This window comes from Erythrolamprus reginae, chromosome Z, assembly GCF_031021105.1.
Source record: "Erythrolamprus reginae isolate rEryReg1 chromosome Z, rEryReg1.hap1, whole genome shotgun sequence".
Lineage (NCBI taxonomy): Eukaryota > Metazoa > Chordata > Lepidosauria > Squamata > Dipsadidae > Erythrolamprus > Erythrolamprus reginae.
This window is the reverse complement of record NC_091963.1, coordinates 43,138,331-43,152,613: the sequence shown is the minus strand read 5'-3', so window position 1 is coordinate 43,152,613 and position 14,283 is coordinate 43,138,331. Positions and strand designations below refer to the sequence as shown.

Genomic DNA, 14,283 nt, shown 5'->3' with positions numbered 1-14,283 from the left:
CTTGCTACTCATTGCATCTATTTTATGAAACAGATGTTACAATATGTAATTCTAATCTCATTTCTACAAAATTAACTTTACGTGCGCATGCACACACACTGACTTTGGATGGATTATAAATTTGAACCAAATAGAGCAGAACAGACCCAGAAGTGATAGGACTACAATACTATGCTGGAATCTTTCAAAGGTTATCTGCATAGTATGGTATAGGAAAAGAAAGACAAGTCTCTCTATGGCCAGTAGATGTCATTGGTCACTCTTTTTAATCTTACAGAATCTGTTCAGTTGTAGCATTGGCAGGATAGGACTGGGGGGGGGGGAGAAGAAAAAGATCTAAGTACCAAACAAAACTTCTGTTTAAATGATTTCTAACTCTTTCTATGTAAAAATGAAAGTTTTGAGCACTGTTGAGCATTTTTCAAAAGAAGGAGTTATATTAGTTGGAACTGATATATAGCAAAGGGAAAAGGTTACAATGAATTTACTGAGCAAGAAACAGCTTTTAACATTTTGAGGAGTGCTGTTGGATTTGCCATGGGTTATCTCTATTGATTGTGCTTGTCACTTATAACACACATTTTAGCACTATTCCACCTAGCCAATTCCTTCCTGTTTTGCTTTAGAATAGAACTTGTATGCAATCTGGTGTATCATTCTTCTATCAAGTTAAAACATTAACTGTGTTTCTAATTAGATTCTTTTTTGTTTTGTTTATCATAAAGAAATAAAGAAACAAACACTTCATTATTTTACAATTGTTGGCTTTACAATAGATTACATCTTTTGGTTGTAACGGCAATGAATCTTCAATTCTTATATTACCCTGTCATCAGACCAGACATGAAGACATCTTTATTTTTTCTTTAGTTTTTAATCAACATTGTTATTTAAAGTACTTTCTTTCTTATTTCATTTGGTCCAGGAAGAAATCAAATATTAAATCTAACTAAAAATCTGGCATAGTAGAACATTTTTCTAGCTGGATCATAATCAGTAAAGGGCTGCAAATTTTTTTACTACCACTATGAGCGTGGCTTATTTTGTGGGTGTGGCTTGTCAGCTATGTAATCAGATGGGAGTGGCTTGACAATCATGTGACCAGAGGTGGCTTAAAGGTCAAGAGATAGGCTTAAAGGTGGCCAACTTGACGTCACTCACGTCAAGGGTTTGGGTTAGGGTTACAGTGCCTGGCCTCCCCTCTCCTCAAAGAGATACAATTTCCCTATCTATTTACTATTACTGAATATCCAAAATATATTATTTAATTCTATGTATATATGCCATATGTGAACATACATAGGCACACAAAAATATACATTATCTACTATATAAACTGTATATGTATATACATACACACACACACACACACACAAAGGTCTCCTAATATTATACACATTCAACCTCATTTACTGCGATAGGAAAAACATACCCAGAACCCAAAAAAGGAAAAAAAGAAAAAAAAATCAATTTTTTTTGTACCAGTTCTGTGTACGTGACAAAATTTTTCTGCCGGTTCTGCGTACCTGACCATACCCGTAGGAGCCCATCACCGATCATAATTACTTTTAAGAAATTATACAGGAAATTATCATAAAAAAGCAGCTCAATTGTAAGTTTTCATTGAAGTTAAATTCTGACTTCTTATTCTTAATATTACAAGTTAGCATGAATTCATGCTGATTATTTTCTAATTAATTTTACTACCATGAAACAAAAAGTTAAAAGCACTTTTACTATCTCACTTGACAGGAAAGGGGATTGAAAATGTTCCGATATCAAGAGTCTACGTTTAAAGATGATAAAAATGTTCTGCTAATTGAACTTTGAGCACAATTCTTTATTCTTTTAAAATTTGGGAGTGGGTAATTGCAATTATGTGATAATGTTTTGTTTCTTCTGTATTCATATGTACAACCAAACTCATATAATTTTAAGAAAATGCTTTTACTGAAGCGGACAAGCTTTTTAATTTTAGATGATACTGTAAAAGCTCAAAAGGGCTATTAGGACCTTTGCATATTTGCTTCCTTTTCAATTCCTTTACTTCTTCTTTCACACTTTCAAAGCTATGTTGAAGAAATTGGCTGCATTGTAACACAGAAATATTGTAACCATAGTGAACACTGCAGCTTTAGATGAAGGCAAATATGTGAAGAAACAATAAGTTTTTTCCTCTCCTAGCTTGTCTTATTATTGATCTCCCAGAGAGCTGTGTTGCGTTTGCATATGATTGACGAGCTTGAAATTCTGTACCTTAATCCCAGGCATCTCCTCAATGAACCTCCTGCTGACGGATTCCAGGGCCTCCTGCGGCCACTCATGAAACCAGTCAATAGCTGTGCAGTTAACTATGGCTGGGAACTTCCGAGCTCTAACTCGCAATGTGGAACCGACAGGAGAAAAACACAAAATGATCTGTACAGATGAAGAGAAGCAAAAAAGAAAGGGAGAGAGAGAGAGAGAGAGACTGAAGCATAACATGGTAATCAAAGAGAATAATGCAGTCAACTGTAGTGGCAATGAACCACTGCCATGAGAGTCACAAACAAAAATGCAATTTACCTACTGTAGCAGCTAATGAATTTAGGCAAATTAGGATTTTAACTTCAGAAAATGGTGTTTTATTCACTTGAACTGGGTTTTGTACAAATCCTGGATTTGATGCATTTGTGGGTTGCTTCCTGGTACATAGCAGTATCAGTTAATAAGCTCATTTGTGTTAATCAGTGATGCTAAAACTTAATTGTAGCATTCAGTCATCAGAGCAACCCATTTGACAAAAATCACTTCTAGACTTCTGATTCTGTGATGGTTCCATGTGACTAAAGTTATATAATGCAATATGTCCATTCATGTTTGGCTATATTTTAATGCAGATATTGCCATTCTTCAAAGCTTCCTAGCAATATTAGAAAACCTTGCATAGGCAAATAATTACCTAGCTATTCAAAAAAAAAAACCCTTAAATTATATTTAGCTATCCACATATTTCAATCCTAACAATTTTATTTTGAAAGAGCATTATATTTTAAAAGAGACTGTTATCCAATAACGATTTGAAAAAAATCTCCCTATGCTACTATCCCCTTTTATTTTTCCTTTTCCATTCTGAAAAAACTTACCAAAGTAAGTTTTGAATAAATTTAGTGACACATATTCTCCAGTCTAAGGGTTTTACTTATGACCTGTTGGAAGTCTGCACTGATAGAGCTGCCTCTGGAAATACTAATTTTGCACAGTAGGGCATAGAAGTAAGTAACAGCAAGAAAAGTATGTTTTAAGAGTTTACAAAAACTGTAAAAACAATGTTTTACATTGGAATTATGAACAATTAGAACATTTGAGAACCAAATAAGAACTTATCCTCTGATGGGATATAATGAAAACTTTTCAAATTCTTGGTAACATATCACTATCTTGAGAAATGTTCAAGATCATCTCCGGGAAATATTGTTACCAAACTTACAAGATGTTAATGCTTATGATCAGTGGTAAAATCCATTTTTTTGGTGGGTATGGTGTGGCTTGGTGGGCATGGCAAGCAAAGTATACTGTAAAATTTCCATTCCCATCCCATCCCAGGGGAAGGATACCCCAAAATCCCCATTCCCACCTTGTTCTGGAGTCAGCCAGAGATGGCATTTTCTGGTTTTCCGAACTACTCAAAATTTCTGCTACCAATTCTATGAACTATTCAAAATTTCTACTACTGGTTCTCCAGAACCTGCTGGATTTCACCCCTGCTTATGAGATTTTGTTAGCTCATCTTGAGCACTCCTAAAATTTTGCATGGGATCAAAGATTCTCCACTTAAACCATGAAAGACTCAGTGACCAATGAACATTTTGATCATTTTAAAAAAAATTAATTTAATGAGTCATCAACTTTGGGGAATGAGAAACATCTCAATGTGCATGGAAACCATTTTGCCATTGCATCAGAGTGATTAGAGAATATTGTATTCTGATTAATATACATATCAGATTATTGGTAAATCTTGCAACTGAATTTTCTGTATAGGAAGTATATGGAGGCAAATGGATGGTGAAAGGATTATCTTTCCTTCTCAGACCTTGATTCATAATACTTTATATGCAAATTTTAAAAAAGAAAAATAAACTCTGCAGGCCTCATTAGGTGGAAGCCTGAAATTGGTAAATTGGCTGATAACTATGCTGTAAACCACAGGTTAGGTTATCATCTAGTTATCTCTGGATCAGAAAGCAGCAATATATTCGTATGGAATTACTGAGAGATGCAAGTAAATATATACTCTCCTTGAAATATTGAAAGAATTACTTCTTACTTTGAGTTGCAGTTGTACTCTATTTAAAAAGAAATTCCAACAGTTTTCTCTAGTGTCAGTAAGACCAAGTTCATGTATTTCATTCTTCATTCCTGCAATAATGCTATCTGTATCTTCATCAGTGAACAGATCTGGAATTTCTCCTTTATTAAAAGAGATAAGTGTTGCGAGGAATAAATATAAAAAATAATATATATGTATTATTTTTCATATATATCTAATAAGAATTTCTAATTTCAGCTATAATGTTCCTTACAGTTATGAGGGCTACTAGTTTAGTTTTAAAAAGTTATAATTATATACACAAAATATTTACAGATTCCAAATAAAATATTTACTTATTGCAAAGACACATTCATTTGACCTAAACATAAATGATTTTTTAAAAATTTCTTTTCCTTCTTTATTTTGGAAACCTATTTGGAATTGCAACATGTATATATATTTATATACGTGTGTGTGCATATGTGTGTGTGTGTGTACATTAATATATTCTTATGCTTTTAAAACATGGTTTCTTGTAACTGTCCTTAAAGGCTAACATCACTACAAGGATTACTTTTTCTGTGTAACCAATTAATACAAGTATTTAAACAGCTAGTATTCATTCCAACAGAGTTGCAATGTTTAACCTACACACACACACACACACACACACACACACACACACACACACACATATATATATATATATGTAGATTGTTCTGAGTTCGGGTTTTGCCCTGTGTAATGTTTTGCATGTCTATGCGACGTTTCGGCGAAATCACATTCACCATCTTCAGGCTGAGGTTGAATGTGATTTCGCCGAAACGTCGCATAGACATGCAAAACATTACACAGGGCAAAACCCGAACTCAGAACAATCTACATACATATACCCGTGAAAATTTACGAAAACATATATATATATATATATATATGTTTTCGTAAATTTTCACGGGTATATGTATGTAGATTGTTCTGAGTTCGGGTTTTGCCCTGTGTAATATTTTGCATGTCTATGCGACGTTTCGGCGAAATCACATTCACCATCATCAGGCTGAAGTTCCAATCTTTGTGTTGTTGTAAAATTTTACAACAACACAAAGATTGGAACTTCAGCCTGATGATGGTGAATGTGATTTACAACATGGCTAGTTTTCAAGCAAACAATGCACAATATTGAGCTTACTAGGCTTAATAGATATTTTGTCAAAGGACACCCCACCCACATTGGAAAACATCTCACAGATAAATAACCCCCTTTTAAAGTTCATTGAAACACCTGATAATTTGTCATTGAGAGAATCTCTCAAGAAATGCGTAGGTATAATCACCTGATGCCAACAAGTCATTAATCAGTACAAGAAAGTGTTCATCTGGAACTTGAGCATCTGTCAGCAAAAACACAGTGGGAATGTTCCTGGCACCTGTCTTGATGTACAAACTGGCAAGATCTACCTGTAAGGGAAGGAGGCAATTACTCATCTTAACTTAAAAAATAAGAAACTAGGAAGAGAGAAGCCACAATCAGTGGGGAAAATGCTAGTACCATATTTTTCAAAGGCGCTCCGCCCCCCCGCCCTCCAAAAAAGAGCGTGAAAATCTGGGTGCATCTTATACTCCAAATATAGCCCCCCACACACACTTCACGCGTTGCATTATTGGATAGTTCCAGGTGGCAGGGATTCTCAGTTCTACATGGAGACTGATTCCTGAAGCATCCTGGGAAAGTGCATTGAAAGCCAGGTTTCATTTCAGAAAGTCCTGATAGAGAGGCAGCATATTAGTCCTCCTGAACCTGCCATTTCGTAAATATGCTACTGGGCTTTCCAGCAAGCACCTGTGGCTTGGCTGCCTCGGTCAGAGCCTGCGTTGAAAGCCTTTTAAATGGAAGCATTCCTCTCTCCGATTGCAGAAAGGGTGCCTGAAATGAGAGAATCTGGAGGAAAGATATCAGGGGGCAGATTCCTCCTACCCAAAAATGGAGGGGTATCTGCCACCTGAAAACCAATTTAAAGGACTCTCAATGCTACGTCTCTATTGGGACTTTCTGAGAGGAAGCCCAGCATTCAATGCCTATGGCTATAGATAAGAAGAATGGGGCATTTTGGGAGTGGAGCCAAATCTGTCTTCTGCCATAAAGAAAATCATATCCCACCCCACCCACTCCAGTTATATTCGATCCCAATTTCTGCAGAAAACAATGTCAACACATGCATAATAAAGCAGAAGGTCTAATTAAAGATTTGAAGAATATGTGCTTTAAAGAAATCTCCTTAGTCTTCTAAGTTTTCCTAGTATTACCCGAGGAGGCTTTTCTTGGGAAATTTAGTTACTTTATACAAGTAAACTGACTGCTTCCATAGCAGAAATTTGAGATTTACCTTATGTAACAAAAGTGGATTCTGAAAAATCAAGGAATATCTGCTAATATTATATTTTATTAATAATATAAAAACACAGAAAATTATACAATCATATATGACTACTTGTAATTGCTTATTCACTTCACATTTCTGTAATCTTAGAAAGCAAAAATCATTTTTATTGTTAGAACAGATAAAAGATCTGTGCTGCTTGTTATCAAAATCCTAGTGGAAGTGAGGACCCCGCTAATCCTGATGCTGGTAGGCAGAGGTAGAATTATTTTTCTCTTGTTTTCCTACCCCAAAATTAAGGTGCATCTTATATTCTGGTGTACTCTGAAAAATAGGGTAATTTGAATATACTGTTTTTGCATCTCCTCATAATTTGTATCCCTTAATGCAGTGGTTCTCAACCTGAGGGTCGGGACCCCTTTGTGGGTCGATTGAACATTTCACAGGGATCACCTGAGACCCTGGGAAAAGACAAATTTCCCCTGGCATTAGGAACTAAAGCTTCTATTCTGGCATCTTGGAACATATTTTTACAATCTGACCAATCAGGCGTTTACAGTGGTGGCATCTCTCTGACCTTCCTGACAATCAGCTCAAAGCTCTGTTGGGAGAATTGGTGCTAGACTTATGGTTGGGGGTCACCACAACACGAGGAACTGTATTAAGGGGTTGCGGCCTTAGAAAAGTTGAGAACCACTGCCTTAATGTGATTCAAAACTTTCCAGTGATATTTTTGAAATCTATCACTGATTTGTTTTTTTATATAATAGAAATAGAGAATTCTTATCTGATTGCTGGATGAAGATGGAACATCTCATTATTATTCTTTCACTTACCTCAAAAGTGTCTGTTCATTATGTTAAGACAGCACTAATCATGTTTGTGTTGTTTTAAGTACATAGTTGAAATATCTTGAAAAATCACTTAGACTCAGAAGAAATGTGCCTGCGAAAGGATCTCTCAATGGTTGTATGATTAAGTCGTGTGCTTCAACGAAGTAGATTTCTTACAGTTTGTAAAAGGCTATGTCATTGTGATAAATACTTTGTTGATTTCAAGGGTCTTTACTATAATGTTTTCCTAAAAAATCTTCTCAAGAGTATACTAATTCCATGAGAAAGACTCATATAATTAGTAAGTCCATAGTAGGTAACTTAGGTGTAGTTTCATAATACAGTGGTACCTCATCATACAAACTTAATTGGTTCCAGGAGGAGGTTCGTAAGGTGAAAAGTTCGCAAGATGAAACAATGTTTCCCATAGGAATCAATGTAAAAGCAAATAATGCGCGCAAATCCTTCAGGAAAATCCCAAACTTTAGAACGGAGGCGAACAGAGGGCAGGGAGGAGCAACTAAAGGGGGCGGGTGGAAGAAGCAAGGCTAGGCTAAAGGGTGAGTGGGGAGGAAGAAAGGCAAGGGGGACGCCCCTCCCTTTTCTTTCTTCAAAAGACACCGTTTCAGTGCCTTTGCAAGCATGCAAAATCTTTACTCCTCCAAGCTGCCCCTCCCTTTTCTTTATTCAAAAGACACCGTTTCAGTGCCTTTGCAAGCATGCAAAATCTTTACTCCTCCAAGCTGCCCCTCCCTTTTCTTTCTTCAAAAGACACTGTTTCAGTGCCTTTGCAAGCATGCAAAATCTTTACTCCTCCAAGCTGCCCCTCCCTTTTCTTTATTCAAAAGACACCGTTTCAGTGCCTTTGCAAGCATGCAAAATCTTTACTCTTCCAAGCTGCCCCTCCCTTTTCTTTCTTCAAAAAAGGGGAAAAAAAGAAACCCCTTCATCCCAGCAGCAGCTGCTTGGGTTCGTAAGGTGAAAATAGTTCGGAAGAAGAGGCAAAAAAATCTTAAACACCGGGTTCGTATCTTGAAAAGTTCGTTAGAAGAGGCGTTCGTAAGATGAGGTACCACTGTATTTAATATTGCTACAGATAACTGACAGTGAAATAATTTATGAACAACTCTTCAGTTAAATGAAAGAATATGCACATTTATCCTTGCATACTTTTTAAAATGGAAGAGCAGTCCAGAACAGGGGTGTCAAACTCAAACCCCCAGGCTGGATCTGAACTTGAGAAAACAAATTTTCTCTTCAAGTAAATTCAGATACAATAAAAGCAACAGGCAGTTTTAGAATTGAAAATGGGAGATATTACAAATCCATTCCTACGATCCTAAAAAAACAACAACTTCTGCCTTTAGGATCAACTAGTAAGAAGCAAGCAATCCAGAAACATGCCACAAACTGTTCTGGCTGGCTGGATCAATCAATTAGAAAGCAAATCCACACATGCTGGAAACATTCAATTGAAGCAAAAGGATTATTATTAAACAAAGTCCAGCAAGAAATAAGTAAAACTCTAAAGCATTTTCAGGCTGATAGCGTTTTCCTCTAGAGAGCATAGATAATTCTCCAGGATGCGTGCCAGCTGAAGCCATATATCTTCACTAATTAGATGTGTCTGGTATTTCTCACTTCACTCACTGTTTGGAGTTTGCTTATTCATTCATTCATTCATTCATTCATTCATTCATTCATTCATTAAATTTGTATGCCACTCCTTTCCATAGACTCGGGGCGGCTCACAGCAATGAGAAAGAACATTGTAAAATACAAATCTAATATTTCAAAGAGCTAAAAACCCATAATTTTAAATATATATATACACAACATACCATACATAAATTATATAGGCCTGGGGAAGATGTCTCAATTCCCCCATGCCTGATGACAGAGGTGGGTCTTAAGGAGCTTACGAAAGGCAAGGAGGGTGGGGGCAATCCTAATCTCTGGGGGGAGCTGGTTCCAGAGGGTCAGGGCCACCACAGAGAAGGCTCTTCCCCTGGGTCCCACCAGACGACATTGTTTAGTCGACGGGACCTGCTTCTGTAAAAGCAGGAACCAAAATCCAGGAATTCAGGAACAGTATCTAAGCACCATCTTCAAAATGAATGTTACTTACCGTGCATCTTTCCCCAGCAGCCTGTCATATATATATATATATAACCATATTCGAAGCAGCACAAAGCCAATAACTTCAGCCTGATTATGGCGAATGTGAACCTCTGCTGGAGAGATATTCATGCCTGGCTCTCATTCTTCTGACCCCCGCATCTAAGAGAGGGTCTTCAAAGTCCTCATCATCCTCTGACTCAGACTATACCCTAACAATACAGTTTCTGGTGGTTCACCTGCTCACTCAAGGCAGCATCACTGTGCCGAGAGATGCCTATAGCACGGGAGAGCAGAGAGCAGGAAGGAGCATGCACCTGCTTGTACAAATGTAACTGCATGCATGTCTTACCCCCACTTTCACAGCTCAGTTCTGAATGCACACCAGCCTGGTAGTGGGGTATGGCTTGAGGGTTGGGGACCCCTGCTCTAGATGATTGAACAATAACACTGAGCATACCTTGAGATCCTCTATTGTGTAGTCTTTTCTCAGTGTGGTTTGAAATACTTCAAGAGAGCCAAGGTAGGCAGCTAGTCTTGATAAACTTTGCTTCCCGCTGCCACCCACTCCAATCAAAAGTGCGTAACCACAAGAGGACTCCAAGATTCTGTTAATACGACATCTGTCAGTAAAAAAAGAACAACACGTTGGTAGCTGCAGAATAATGTTGCAGTTCTCATGTGGGGATATTGCATCCGGCTTATGCAAAACAGAAATATTTGATTTACCTCAGACACATTAACAATTTTTCCTGATAAACATCTTGAAAGATTTTGACACATTATGATGATAACTGTCCTAGTAATGTATCTCATTTCTTCTGTGGGAACTCAAAGAAGGATCTACAGATGATTTTAGCCTTATAGCATTATAATAGCAGTATAATCTCCTTTACAATACTTATATTATTGTAAAGGAGATTTACCTGAACAATAGAGACTGGCTAGGAAATATCCCTTATACCAGAGGTGCGATTCAGGAGATTCTGACCAATCTGGAGAACCGGTAGCGGAAATTTTGAGTAGTTTGGGGAACTGATAAACGCCACCTCTGACTGGCCCCTCCCCCATATAAATAGAATAAATACATAAATAGAAAAGAAACATATCAGTAAGGAAATAATTCTAGCTGCGGATATAATTTTCTTAAGAAGATTATTGGACAAATAAATAAATAAATAAAAATAAATTAGACTTGAGGCTACAGGGAATACTGAGGGCCAAATTTCTAAAGGTCAAAGTGTAAGGCTTACTCAAACCAATTTTCTTTTTAGAATGCCTTAAAGATAAAAAGGAAACCTCTTTGGTGCTTGGAAAAATCACAAAGCATATGTTTAAAAGTTGCCCCCCCGATCACACTATTGGTATTTATTTAACTGGATTTGTATGCCGCCCCTCTCCGAGGACTTGTTATACCAATGAATATGCAAGAACCGTGGTGGTGCAGTGCTTAGAAGGAAGCATTGCAGACTACTTCTGCTGACTGCTGGCTTAGTGCAATTTGACAGTTTAAATCTCACCAGGTTCAAGGTTGACTCAGATTGTCGGGGGCAATATGCTGTGACTGTAAACCACTCAGAGAGCGATGTAAAGTACTGTGAAGCGGTATATCAGTCTAAGTGCTATTGCTATTGCTACTCAGCAGCAGCAGACTTTTATATCTTATTCATGTTTCTCTCTATATAAATAAACAAATCCAAATTAAAATATCTCAAATAAGCATCTACTTACACGTGCTGAATAGCATCCTCAAATAAAACTAAGTTCATTGATGCATTTATTTCATTGTAGTTTTCCAGTGCTTCGAGAAGTATCTTTCTAAGCATTTCCCAGTCTGTGACAGGCATATAGTTATGGTCTGCCACACCATTTGCAAAATGAGAGTAAATAAGCGGTTTCTGAAGAAGAACTTGATCTTCCACATCCTGGCAAGTTGGCAACATGACATGGAAAAGAGAAAGTTGATATTCTGAAATGCTTTGCAATTTATTTGCTAATCAGTCTTTTACTCTTGATTAACTATAAGACCACATCAAGTATCTTCCCCAAAATGTTTAAAGGTGAACACTTTTGGCAATTGCTGCAACTAAAGGTTTAATTCTTAATCCCACGCAACTTTCTTTAACAAGATTTATTCAGATAAAAAAGGTTACAAGAATTTCAACAACTAAACTATTGACCATTTAAAAATATTTTATTTCCCAATGTACACTGTGATATAGATTTTCTTAGTTTCTTAGTTTGTAGCACCTTTCCTGTGAATTCAACGGAAGCATGCTCTTCTGTGCAAAAAACCTCACTGAAACACACACCAGCACAGGTGCAGAAAGCAAAATTGTGCTTGAAAGCACCCAAGCATGCACGGAAGAAAAAAAACCCTTGCCAAAACACGCACAAACATGCGTCCCTGTGTGAGATTTTGCTACCTGCACAGGTGCAGGAAGCAAAATTGTGCTCAAATCTGTATTTCAAATTCTCTCATCGGTTAACTCAGCAAGAAATTAATTTAACTATATAGTTAAACAATATATTTCCTATGTAGAAGAACTGCCTAGAAAAAATATTTTTTCTTACTATAAATATATGTGGAATAAGGATATATTCGTTTTATAATGATCAAAGAATATGCTGTTTCATATTAAAGGCAACCATATATCACAAAGTTAAAAAGACATGCTGTTTGGGATCTGCACAAATTATTAAAAATTCTTTTAGTTAGAAAAAATAATGTTACTATAAACAAACAAACAAAACCCCACCCTGTTTAACACTCTAGAGACCTCACTATCTGACCAGATGCCATTTTTTAAAAAAAGAGGATAAGTGTGTGTTCCTAATGAATTCACTCAAACCAAACAGTAATCACTATGTCTTTATTTATTGTAAATGTGGTTTTAAGTGCTGGTGGTTATCAAAGAAAGTTGAAAGAAAGTTACATTATAGTTTTCTTTGCATTTCTTTGTATTTACTTTCTCTTTCTTGGAATTTAAAAGATTAAAAGAATTTACAAATAGTGATAAATACTAGTTATTTACCTCAAAATATTTATGTGCAGTATCTATCAACCTTTTATAAAACAAATTGCAATCTTTTTCTTCTATCAATTTATCTCCATAGACACGTGAAGATTCATGAAGCCACAAACGAACAAGATCGTGTGGATGCTTCAAACACTCCAGTTTAGCAAACCGAATCCCCTTAAATGAAAAAAGGAAGTATAATAACACACAATTATCAAGATACGTAGAACATATGAAATGGTACCAACAGCTTGCTTTTTAAAATGAGAAGTGCATGTAAACCTTACTTTCCAACAATTACATATCCAGCTATTTTGAAACTGGTTTTTTTCCAACCCTATTTACATTCAAAGTATTTTTTTTTCTTTGTGATTATGCCATGATGGTGATGTTTGTCTAATATTTGAAGTGGACATTGACATTTAATGGGTTGTAGGTTGTATGCGATATGTCCACAGGGGGCTGGATAGGCCTATAAGGGCACGAAATGTTCTGCCACATGTTGGGCAGACATGTGTGGGCACCATTGTTGCAGCATTTGCAGCTCTGGCTTTGTGGAGTGCTTGCTTCTCTTCCACTATGAATGTTCTTCTGACCTCAGATGTCGGGCAGCCTTGATGGATCAGCATGTACCATGTTGGTTGATCTTGTGCCAAGGTTTTCCAGGAGGTGGTGTCGATATCGAAGGACTTGAAGGAGGCTTTTAAAGTGTCTTTGTATCATTTCCTTTCTCCCCCATGGGATCACTTTCCTTTAGACAGCTCACCATAGAGGAGCTGTTTAGGGATGCGATGGTCTGGCATCCTAGCAACATTACCTGCCCAGTGTGTCTTGCCTTTTATCAGCAGCGTGGGAATTGATGGCAGGCTTGCTCTGGAGAGAACCTCAGTGTCAGGCACCTTATCCTGTCACCGGATCCTCAGAATTCTATGGAGGCAGGTCATGTAGAAGTGGTTCAATTTCTTAGCATGTCTCCTGTATACAGTCCAAGTCTCACTGGCATACCATAGTGTAGTTAGCACTACTTCTCAATAGACTTTGATCTTTATAACAAGGCTTATTCCACGTCGGTTCCACACATTGGTCATTAGTCTGCCAAATGCAAAGCTTACCTTGGTGATTCTACAGTTGACCTCAATGTCAGTTGTCACTGCACAGGAGAGGGTGCTTCCAAAGTATGTAAATTGGTCCACCTCTTGTAGCTTTTGTCCATTTACTGTTATGGTGGGCTCTTGGTATTTGGCTTTCAGAGCTGGCTGAGGTATCACTTCGATCTTCTTTATAAGGAGACCAAAGCTGTTGCATGCTGCTGCAAAATTATCCACACTAGCTTCCATTTCCTGCTGTGATCCAGCATTCAGGGCACAATTATCAGCAAAGAGTAGGTCACGTAGCACAGTGACCTTTATCTTGGTGACAGCCTGGAGTCTGCACAGGTTGAACAGTTTCCCCTTGATCCTGTATCTCAGACTAACTCCCAAGTAACTGTTCTGGAAGGCATCTGACAGCATGGCTGAAAACATTATGCTGAACAAGGTTGGTGCCAACATGCAACCTTGCTTGATGCTATTTGTGACAGAAAGGGCCTCTGAAGTTTCTCCATTGTCTAGCAGACAGGCCATCATACCATCATGAAATTGACA

General features: G+C 37.2%; 1 protein-coding gene across 4 annotated transcripts in view; it reads right to left on the bottom strand.

The window, feature by feature from the left end:
* DNAH11 (dynein axonemal heavy chain 11) overlaps nucleotides 1-14,283 on the bottom strand; it is a 213,708-nt gene that overhangs the window by 97,373 nt on the left and 102,052 nt on the right. For all 4 annotated transcript variants that reach the window (XM_070727462.1, XM_070727463.1, XM_070727464.1 and 1 more), the window contains 6 exons: nucleotides 12,656-12,817; nucleotides 11,352-11,545; nucleotides 10,081-10,243; nucleotides 5,626-5,749; nucleotides 4,310-4,452; nucleotides 2,257-2,418 (listed from right to left, as the gene is read on the bottom strand). In XM_070727462.1, the coding sequence (XP_070583563.1) occupies nucleotides 2,257-2,418; nucleotides 4,310-4,452; nucleotides 5,626-5,749; nucleotides 10,081-10,243; nucleotides 11,352-11,545; nucleotides 12,656-12,817 (948 nt within the window). The remainder of the gene's footprint in view (nucleotides 1-2,256; nucleotides 2,419-4,309; nucleotides 4,453-5,625; nucleotides 5,750-10,080; nucleotides 10,244-11,351; nucleotides 11,546-12,655; nucleotides 12,818-14,283) is intronic.